At 34.8% G+C, this 11,856-nt stretch overlaps 2 protein-coding genes across 2 annotated transcripts; both read right to left on the bottom strand.

Moving 5' to 3' along the window:
- Nucleotides 1–302: 302 nt before the first annotated feature.
- On the bottom strand, nt 303–2,450 carry LOC105155908 (heavy metal-associated isoprenylated plant protein 45). The gene is made up of 3 exons (XM_020691944.2): nt 2,322–2,450; nt 1,949–2,024; nt 303–873 (listed from the first exon to the last, which is right to left on the bottom strand). The coding sequence occupies exons 1-3, from the start codon at nt 2,373–2,375 to the stop codon at nt 554–556; spliced, it is 450 nt and encodes a 149-aa protein (XP_020547603.2). The 5' UTR covers nt 2,376–2,450; the 3' UTR covers nt 303–553.
- Nucleotides 2,451–4,353: 1,903 nt separating this feature from the next.
- Nucleotides 4,354–8,449, bottom strand: LOC105155743 (PLAC8 family protein). The gene is made up of 4 exons (XM_011071676.3): nt 8,231–8,449; nt 6,971–7,201; nt 6,127–6,353; nt 4,354–4,635 (listed from the first exon to the last, which is right to left on the bottom strand). Exons 2-4 carry the CDS (start codon nt 7,140–7,142, stop codon nt 4,465–4,467), a joined length of 570 nt encoding a protein of 189 aa, XP_011069978.1. The 5' UTR covers nt 7,143–7,201; nt 8,231–8,449; the 3' UTR covers nt 4,354–4,464.
- Between the last annotated feature and the right edge of the window lie 3,407 nt (nt 8,450–11,856).

Below are 11,856 nucleotides of genomic sequence, written 5' to 3' on the forward strand. Positions count from 1 at the left end.
ATTTATCCTTCCCTTTATATATGAAAAAAATTATTATTTTTTACTTATGGGCCTATCTGGGACAAGCCCATAGATCTCACCACCAGTAGCACTTGGGCCAAGTTTGAGTAAATGCAGAGACCTGGCCCATTACATCCATTTTTCCTCACCCGTCCAAAAAATAAAAAGTAAAATAATAAATCTACATATACATTTTTTTTTTATTAAAACAGTAGTATATTATTATATCAATATAACTATAAATTATGAAATAAATTACATTAAACTCACATAAAGTGAAACAAACACCCACACATCCTATGTGAATCCAACTCATGATTTCGAACATATTCATAAGAACTTTCATTAAATTACATAAACAACCCTAATGCTTGAATAATTAATTACAAGAACACCCTCAACGATTTTTCCTACCACATCGACGTCATAACGAAGAAACCATCACCGACATGGATGGTAGCTAGCAGCGTAGTTATTCGATCTATGTAGAGTCGTAAATTTAATATATAATTGGATGATAAAATTAAAATATGCAATAAAATGATTATAAAGATTACATAAGAGCACATGCATGAACATTGTCGTCGCTAAAACGATAGCTGATGTGATCATCGATGGTTGGGTAGGGAAGATGGGGGAAGTAGCCATGCACGCTCTCGTTGTAGCCGTGCACGTAGTAGTTGTGGGACGATGTGAAGTTGGATTCCTCCAAATACTGAGAAGCATAGGGATGGTATTCGTTGTCGTAAGGGTATGGCCAGAACTCAGCCCTTCTCCCACTTCTCCTCACCACTTTCAGAACCCTACTCTTCTCCACGTATCCTCTTACTGTCACCTTTTGCTTCTCCATGTCTATGTCCACGCTATCCACACCTGCAATATTCATCATCATTCATATATATTTTTCATTTTTTTTTAAGATAGAAGAGATAATTATGGTATTACATTAATGTTTAAATTAAATTGACCAACTGAGCGATACATCCGTTTAGTTAATATATTAATATTAATTAGAGTTTATTACACTAAGATCCCCATTGAAAATAGATAATTACACTTATTCCCATCTGAAATTCTCCATTTACACCTAATCCCTTTTCGTTAAGGTTTATATTAAGAATACTGATATAATAAAAAAATTACATAACTTTTCAAGTTTGTCCATCATTTAATATTTTCATGTATAGTTTTGTACTTAGAAAGGAATAAATATAATATATATATATGGAGTGGGGTTAATATCATTACAATTTTTTGCTTTTAAGTACAAAATTATTACATGGAACGTTAACTAAGAGACAAAATTAAAAATTTATATAATTTTTTTGGCCAGTACCAAGATTTTTCGTCCAAATTCTAACGAAAGAGGGTTAGGTTTTGTAATAGAAGCGATACATATGTTTATATATGTATATATATATATATATGTTTTGAGATAGAAGCGATAATTACCTTATTATATGAATATTTAAATAAATTGAGCAATACATCTGTTCAATCAATACATTAATATTACTAAGAAGTATGAAATAACAAATTACAAACACCTACACATATGGTGGGATGACCTCGAACTAAGTAATGGAACCTCAATTTAATTGCAAATCATGCGCGTTCTTTGTCAAATCAGTACTCAGATACTTAACAGAGCACATTAAAATCACGTGCTTTACCCGTTAATTATTTAATGAAATTTGTGATTGGGACTAAAATTGCACGTTTTGTGACTTATGGGACTAAATCTAATGAGTACTAAAATAATAAGACTAAAATCACAAATAAGATAAATTATGGGACGTAAATTATAATTTTCCCGTTAAATTGCCATCAAGACTAGAATTTCATTTTGGGGAAAATTTAATAATAGTATTATACATAGGAAAAAGAAAGATATAGAAAGCATTAAGAATTAAATTGTAGATGATTTATATGTTATAAGAAATCTTGCCATTCAATTTGGAGATTGCTCTTCGAATCCTTTTCTCACATCCTTCGCAATCCATGCGAACTAAAAGCTCCACAATCTACATATATGTATATACACCCAAAGATTAATGCTCAATAGCAAGGATATGTATACGATAAAAAATTTTAACTCAAATCGAATTTAGTCAGATCTAAATTAATTATACGGAAAATGCAGTGTATTTGTCATGTATTGGTATACAGTTCAAAAATAGTGATCAATCACATAACAAATATATCACACTTACTTTATTATTGGTTTAATTCGACCAAAATTGACTTGGTAAAAAATTTTCGTCTGTAATAATCATTTGAAAACTCAAAAGAGAATGGAAAAAGAGGAGTCAAGTTCTTACAGACATGGAGTTAGAAACAGGAGAATGCTGCAGCTTGAAACACCCACCAAACATTTCTGTCACCCACTGTATATATGTGTTTATATATATATATATAGATATATATAATTAGTATCAAAGAGAATTAATTAAAAGCATGAGTAGTAGTAGAAATTAATACCAAGAATCACACAACTTGATCTCATCAATCTCTTTCTATCTCTTCAAAACCTGTCTGATGTGAAATATATATGTACACATGCACCAAACAACTTGCATTCCCATCTTGTGGAAATTATTGGAAGATATTGCTGACGCAAATTCTTCTTTAATTAAGAAAAAAAAATGTATATATATGTATATATGTGTGTGTTGAATTCTAATTGAATCAAGTATATATTCTATTGGAATAGATACTTGGAGTACAATTAATTAGCTAAGTTTGATATATATATATATATATATATACATATGTGCGTGCGCATTATATTGTTTTCCACGAGTATTTGGAGTTATGTCATCCAACTAAAATAATTCAAAGAAAAGCTTTAATTTGATTAAATATTTTACCTACACGCATATTTTCAGGTATTCCCACATGATCATATGATGATGAGCACATTGATTGATTGTAGATGAGTGGTTTGGATAATTTAGAAGCAATAAGGTCTCCTTTCCTAAGGATGAACTTTTTGAAAGATAAATTTATGATAATTATAGAAAGTTAGAGCAAATAGTATTTCGTGCAATGTGGCACTGATCTTGTTGCACGTTGCATTAATATTTTGCACCATTTGGAATGAATGCCGCTTCCACTTATTCCATATTGGTTGCTGATACGAAACTTCCATATAACCATGAGACTCATAAAATCATTAATTTTGGGGTTAATTACATTTAGACCCCTTCTGAAAGTGGGAATTATACTTTCCATTAAAAAAGTTTTAAAAAATTACACTTACACCTCCTTCAAAATTTCTTTGTTTACCCCCTTTTGTTGCAATTTAGACAAAAAAATGCTGATGTTAGCAAAATAATTATATAAATTTTTGATTTTATCCTTCAATTAACATCTTCATGAAGGGGAAAACTATAGTGATGTTAACATAACTCCATATTTATATATACGTTTATCCCTTTATAATTAGTACAAAATATACATAGCAATCTTAAATGAAAGGCAAAATTAAAATTTTAAATAAATTTTTAAGCTAACATCAATATTTTTTGTCCTAACCTTAAAGTAAAAAGGTCAAGTATAAATAAAAAATTTTTAGAGATGATGTAAGTATAATTTCCAAAATTTTTCGAAAAAAAATATAATTTTGCATTTTCAAGGAGGGATAAATGGTATTGATCATCTGAATCTCAGGATATATATCGTTGCATTTCTTATCTTTTCATATTATACTAAATTATATTTAAAAAGCATTCAACTAGTCATCAGACACTTCGCTTTCATGATCATATGTAATAATCTGAATCTCAGGATATTTTGAAGAAGGTATTGATTCATTCTGGGAAAACTTCATTATCCTCTCCAAGTTGAATCCATATCCCAGGGATCAGAAGCAGAAAAGGGACACTTCCAACATGAAGAAAACGTCGATTTTGTGTAAGAATTTTCGAAGTTATTCCTCAAGACATTCCCTTCTGGTGGTATGAATAACGATCATGTAGCATACATGTGCAGACTTTCCTACATCACTAAAGATTATACCTTTGTCCTAAATCTCCGGCCTCATCCCATTACAACAACTGATGCCTGCTAAAATAGCTCAAAGAGAATTTATACTCTTCACAAGAATGACAGCAATTGAGTCAGTGCAATGGATTCTATGTCAGACATCACAAGTAAAAATTACCCACCAATTTAAGGAAACATCGATCGTTAGATCACTTGTGTTGTACAACATCTTTATTTCGACAGGTTAAAATTGGGTGTGGAGGGCTTCATCCTGCAGACGAGCATTCAAGAATAAAATGGAATAGCAAAGATCAAACATGAAAAGTCATGTTGAAGAAGAGGGGAAAAGTTAGAACGAGAGCCTAGTGAGAAACAATTTAACATGTTTATTAAGGAGTAACGTAAGACTATGACCGACATAAATTTTTAAAGATAGAAAAACATTACAAACTGAATAATGTAATGGCAAAAGACAGGTTATTTTGCGGAAGCTGATTCCATTGTCTGCACAGTGGGGGCTATCACTTCGGCTGAATTCCGGTTAGAGGAACTTGATTCTTGTGACCTTTCACGGATTTCTCTGTATTCTTGACATATGGCGCATAAATGGCAGAAGAAATGAGTGATGAAATCTCCGCATGGTGCTTCCTGCATTGAAGGATACATGAAGATTATTGTGAAGAAAACATTTACTTTGTCCAACAGACAGTAGTAAAAATCTTGTGCATATTGAAGGATTATTATCACTTTTGTGGCGGCATCATGCTGCTAAAGTAGATTACTCGAGCGCTAGCCATAAAGTAGTAAAATAAACGGGAAGCTCTCCCACAAAAGTTCTGATCCTTACCAGCAACAATTAATATTGAAGAGGCAGAAAATCAATTTGTAAAAGTAGTACTCAAATCTTTAGCGATCTTAGCGAACAGCCACAGCCCACGTACAATAATCACTCAACCTGCTTTCACTTAATTAATTAAGTATTACTCAACCTTAACAGCCTGATCTTGGTTAATGATCTTACAAAACGGCAAGAGGTTTCAGCATGTACGGTGTTTTTTTAGGAGACGACTCACAAATTAGCAACTGGACCTTTCCGGAGCACAAAAATATGTATTTCGTGCCCTAGCTGATGTGCATACGCAAACATAATCTTATAGCACAATAAAACCTCGCTACCAAGCCTATTTCCGATATACATAACGTACTAAAAGTGGATAATGAAAGAAGGAAAGAATACAAGCAGCATCAAGATATATGAGAATAAGAACAGAGATTAGAAAATAAAATACTGCTCGAGTTTATCAAAACAAGACGCCACATGGCACAGGAAACACACAACATTTGCCTACTTAAATTTTCAACTTCATTTCTTTTAACAGAACCAACTGTCCGAAGAGTCTCAGGATTTATAGAACTCAGATGTAGGTGCACATCAAGTAACAGTAGTAAAAATGTAATTGAGAAACTTTGAGGTCATCATACCTGGGAGCCACAGTGTAGAAGTGTTACTATCTCCAATTCAAACAAGCAACTTACTTCATTAAGATCAATGGCCTGGCCTAATTCATTCAAGGGGTCAGGATCACGACTACCACTACTGGAATTTTTTCGAGTCCTTCTGTCAATCTAAAAATATCCATATTGAGTATTTCTAACTCTAAACTTTGAAACCGCTAAACTCGTGCTAGTACGTATGAAACAGAACACTGTAATCCCCTGTATTCAGTTTATACATACTGTGGTTGTTCGACACCTAGGGTCAACTGCTTGAACAAGAAGTCACCAAAGCACACTAGGGAAAATGCCACTACTCCAAGTAATTGAGTGGACACTAAATCAAGTAGTTAGATGCCACTGAAGCAATTCCTCACTGAGATGGAATGTCATGGCATAAACACTGAGGCCAACTCAGTCACTATCAGAACCACACTGAACAATCAACAGCACACATCACTATATGCTGTTGGGAGGAAGTGGGGACTTTTTCCAAACTAATACAAACTATTGAATTAGATGAAGTGGTGAAGAATTACATGTTTATTTAATGAAAACATACTTTTCTTTCTCTGTTCTTGGCTACAATGAGTGAAGATGTCTACTGTAAAGCGTATGACTATATAAACCAAGTGAAAAATATACCTCTAGATTGTACTTTGACCTTAATATCTTGCGGTATCCACAGGCATAACATGCCACAAAGCATCCAGGTATACCCAACATAAATCCTTCAGGCAACATGCAGCAAAAGGTGTTAACAAGAGCCCACAAAATAAAATGCATCATACAGGATCCCATCAGAGTTCCAGATCCCAAAACCTCTGCATTCTTCCCAAAAAGATAGCAGGGGCAGACAAGTCCAATACAACCTGAGCAGGAAAAGTGTCAATAGTTAGGATCATGTAAATAATATCAATCATACAGCACCTACTTAATTAGGATAGATTATCGAAGTCTTCGAAGAGACCTATTACCTCAGGGAAACACAAATATGATTGCACATAAATCATAAACAGGCCATTTTTGGTCTCCTTAACGAACATCCTCAATGAAACCACACACATATCTTTGATCTCGAGTAAATTATGTCACCCCAAAATTCCAAGCACATCCACTTAACCTCAATGCACTACCTCAATCAATATGTGTTTTTGACATTGAAATGAATAAGTCATATAAAAGAAAACAAGTTAATAAGAATGTTTTTTCCTCAGAAGAACATGTATGAAAACCTCCATTAAAAGTACATTTGATCAGTGAAACAATATAATTCAACATTCTCTTACAAAGGTTAATCTTTTATGAAATAAGTCAAAAAAATACAAAAGCACTCTACACTTCATACATATCTCCTAATACATAAATTTTAAGACAAGGAAAAGAGAAGATGCTCGTCATATGTTTTCTTGCACTACTCAAAAAAGCACCTTTCATATCAGTTTTTTCTTCTGATAAATCAAGATCACAAAGGCAGAAAGTAGCATACAGCTCTGCATATCATCGAAACAAGCACAGATTCCTGAAGACCACTGCTCTGGGCCATTTTTAATGTGCTGGGCTGCAGGTATTACATCTGTAAGAGATACTAAATCTGCCTCCGCATCTGACTGTCTCAGGGGTACATAAGGTGGCGGTACATATGTGGACTCGCCCACCATTAATTCTTGGAAAGGAATGAACTCACAACTTTCACTAATCTATGTGCTTGAGCAGCAATCTGCAGCAGGCATCCCAAAGAGAATCAAATCAGAACATTTTCCAAGAGAATTCCACATAAAGACTGCATCTTGCCTATTTTTCACTTGACACAAAATTAGGTGTTTCTCTTATTTATGACTCACCATTTTGTGATACCAGAAACTTTATGCAACTTATGCATACCCTCTCTTTTAAAACTAATGAAACAATCAGAATCGATAATATTCACAACATTTCTTGCCAAAATTATGCACAATAGACGGACAGTAGGAAAAACAAATTCATAAGAGGAACTCAATTCTTGTGGATTTTTTGCATAAACACAAACACGAAATCCATTCAGACACATCTATGAGGGCAAACCAAAGTAATAGACCCACTTCTTTGCAATCCCAGGGGTGTAAACAAGTCGAGCTCAGTCGACATCTTATGAGGGCAAACCAAAGTAATAGACCCATTTCTTTGCAATCCCAGGTCAAAATAGGAGCGTTAACGAGTTGAGCTCGAGCTCGATTATATTTTTCATGGCTTGACCACGAGCTCTTATGCTTCGAGCTTGAGCTCGAGCTCAGCAAATTGTTTAGTTCAAGCACATCATACACCCCAACAGTCTCCCCTTCACATACCAAATCAGTTCTATCCATTTTCATTTCTTGAAGCACCAAACCAACACAGAAATTCAAATTGGTGTAAGAATAATATTCTAGCATTTAAGAATTACATATATCTCCAATAACATAGATTTAACAATGATAAACTTTAAACATATGTTGAAAACCCAAAAAAAAACAGAAATGCTGATTGTATATTTTATTCTTATTCTTGCGAACACCAAAAGGGTTTTTCCAGAATAGCTCGAAATGCATTTGGAGATTTCTGGAGAATTCAAGAATATGAATTAGTGCTGATTGTGGAACAAAAATATTAACAAGTGCAAAAATACTAGAACAACAACACAAAAATTAAAGAACCATTTTCTCCTCATAGGCGCCGCCCACATACACACAAGCTGACGGTGAGACCAAGACTACGAGATTTAATGGCAAACCTGTTCGAGCTTCTGACTTGGCCGACACAAGAGCAATCGCCTTCGTCGTTGCTGGTGGTAGATGGATTGGGGCTTGAAATCGTTGGTTTGGGGCTAGGGTTTTAGCCTTTCAGGATTTAGATTTGGAAATTGGGGGAAAGAAAAAAAAGAGAGTGGGAAGAAACGAGAAAGAATGAGAAACAAATTGGTCTTAGAATTTAGAGAAATGAGAAGGGTGAGAAAAAAGAAAGAGAAAGAGAGAACATATATTTTTTTAATAGAATTGTTGGGTTGTATATTTTTTAATAAAATTACATTATTATAAATAAATAATATTGAATATTATTATATTAATTATAAAAAAAATTAAATATATGGTACAATATTTTAGTTTATTATTATAAATATAAATTATTGATTAGTTTAGTAGTAAAAGTTTAAAAAATATATATACATCAAATTATCAAAATATTTGTTTATAATAGTTAAGATTAATAAAAAAAAATAAATGTAAGTTATTTTTTGAAAGTTGTTGATCTTATTATATATTAAAAAGTTTGAGAGATGAATTTCTTAAATTAAAGTACAAAATAGCAATTGATCTTATTATATATAATAAAACAACAATAGAAATAATTAAAATTGTTCAACCATCATCATCATCATCATCATTTTTATTATTATCATCTTTATATTAAATTATAGGAACCATCAAATTTTTATATAAATTTATAAGTAATACAATAGATTGCATACTTTATATCTCGAACTCAAAAATAGATATAAAAAATTATAAATTAATTGTTAGAACTTGTCAATTGTAAAAAATATAAGAGATTATAAATAAATATTATGATATAAAATGAAATTTATATGTATTATACTAAATAATATTTTTAAAAAATATTAAAATTTACTAAATTGTTGATTAAACAGATCTCATAACTTACAAATTAATAAATAAAGAACAGATAACAGATAAAATATACAATATATAAAAGCAGTAAAATGAAATGTCTCAGGAGCCAGATTCGGCAATCGAATGCCCAAGAGCTACCACCGGCCGGCAACCCTCACGGTTGCAAAACCCACAAAGCCACCAAGACACAAAGACATTAAGACCTATAAAAATCCACTTAGGTTTCACTAAGCAAGCGACATGCCCTGTTGTGGGCAAGGAAATTATCTTCACTTCTTTGCCACGAGGAAACTCTTGAAATAAGTGAACTCCACTCTACTTGCCCTCATCCCCAAGGTACACAATCCTACTCTTATTGCTGATTTTCGTCCGATATTGTGCTGCAATGTTCTCTATAAGGCTATCACTAAAATACTTGTATAGCGACTGAGCAATGTGTTAGATAAGATTATTGGCCCATCCCAAAGTGCTTTGTTCCTGGTCATTCTATTGGGGACAATATTCTGCTAGCCTAGGAACTCTTCACTGGTTACAACCAGCAGCATCTTCCACCGAGGTGTGCCCTAAAGGTGGACCTGAGTAAGGCATACGACACTGTGGAATGTGATTTCTTAACAATTGTGCTTCGGATGTTTGGCTTTCTGCCCTCTTTGTCCAGTGGATTGATGAGGGTCTTACTACCACATCTTTCTCAGTGGTACTTAATGGTCAACCACACGGATTCTTTGCGAGTGCAAGGGGCTTGCGTTAGGGTGACCGATGTCACCTTACTTATTTGTATTAGTCATGGAGGTGTTGAATATGATCCTTAACCAGTTGATTAAGCAGGATTTGCGATTCACATTTCATTGAAAATGTGAGTCACTACGACTATTTCAGTTGGGTTTTGCTGATGACCTTCTATTATTTTGCAAGCGGATGTGGCTTTTGTCAGTGTCTTTGAGCAAGGATTGGATCGGTTTGCTACATTGTCTGGCCTACGTGTGAGTGATCAGAAGAGTCACTTGATTATTTCCTGATTTACTCAAGGGTATGGGGATCAACTGCTTGAGGTGCTAACGTATCAAGAAGGGCATCTGCGGATGAAATATTTGGGACTACCACTTCTAGCATCCCGATTGACTATTGCCGACTGTCGTCCTCTGCTTATGAAAATTCGGAAGCGTATCAAGGGCTGGGAGGGCACAACATTGTCCTATGATGGGCGACTTCATATCATCAAATTACTATTTATGGCTTTGAGTGTTTATTGGACGTCTGCTTTCATACTCCCCCAAGGGCATCATCAGGGAAATAGAGAAGCGCCTTCATGGTTTTCTATGGAAGGGAACGTCTACGAGTGATTATGCTAAGGTTTGGAAAGATGTCTGTCGTCCGGTTCTTGAAGGGGGGCAAGGACTTCGTGATGTAGCCACCCTTAACCATACTTTGATGTGCAAACGTTTGTGTGTTCTTATCCGCTGTGATCGGACATCTATATGGGTGGAATAGATTTGCCATGTTCGATTTCGTGAGAGATCCATATGGACAGTTGCTGAACATGGGGGCTCGTGGGGTTGGAGGAAGCTTCTTCGCCTCCGTCCTCTTCTACGGCCTCTTATTGAGTATTGGATTGGTGGTGGTGTTTCATTCTCTCTATGGCGTGATTCCTAGCATAGCATGGGTCCACTTCTTTCTTTCTCGAGGGGACCTAGCCTTACTAATACGTTGACTAGCGCTTCTCTTAACTCGATTATAGGGGATGGACAATGGTGTTGGCCGGTCACCACTACATCCAGGAGTTTGGAGATTCTGCATCAGCTACCAGTCGTGCATGGTGGTTCCAATCAAATTCTATGGCATGCTGGCACTGCCTCACCGACTGTAGCTTCATTGATTCGCCTCTTATTCCCGCCATGGTCCAAGGTAGGTTGGTTTTCCCTACTCTTGGGGCCCTTCAAAATTCCCAAACATACCTTCGTTCTTTGGTTGGCTATCCTCGACAGGTTGTCCACATTGGACAAGCCGTGGGTTTCTCACTTGGGCACCTCCTATATCTTGTGTGATGATGATTCAATGGAGACACACAACCACCTTTTCTTCCGATGTCGGTTCCCAGCAATGCTTGGTTGAGGTTCGACGTCATATGTGGGTTCCTTGGCCTAACCGATCTTGGCCTACAGATGTACATGGGCTTCGACGAGATGAAGAGGGAAACAAGACATCAATGCGGCCTACAGAGCATTACTTGCTTCTCTGGTCTATCACATTTGGATGGAGCTCAATCGGCATCGGTTCGAGAACGTGCATGGCGATGCACACTCTTATTACTATTCTTAATGATGTTAAACAACGGATTATTAGTGCTGAATTATAATTTTTTGTTAGCTCATGTGGTCTTTATCGCTTATGGCAGATTTTTTGGCCTATCGGGGGTGAAGCTTGAGAATGATTCATGATTGTACAGTACTCGTGTACTTCTTTTTGTTTAATAAAATTTACATTTATCGAAAAAAAATAAATGAAGATGAAGGAGGGATTTTAGGGTTAAGTAGGAAAAGGGTCGGGTTTGTGGGTCGGGTCGGGTAATGGGCTAGATTGGTCGGTTCGAGAAGTTCATAAGAATACATAAATTTATTAACTTGAATATGAAAATTTACATGTAGAACATGAAAATAAAAAAAAAAATAACAATACATCTTAGAAAAGATATAGTACATAAAAATAATTTGAAAATCGTTTGTCAAAT

Source organism: Sesamum indicum, linkage group LG2, assembly GCF_026168435.1.
Source record: "Sesamum indicum cultivar Baizhima isolate 11 linkage group LG2, ASM2616843v1, whole genome shotgun sequence".
Taxonomy (NCBI): Eukaryota; Viridiplantae; Streptophyta; class Magnoliopsida; order Lamiales; family Pedaliaceae; genus Sesamum; species Sesamum indicum.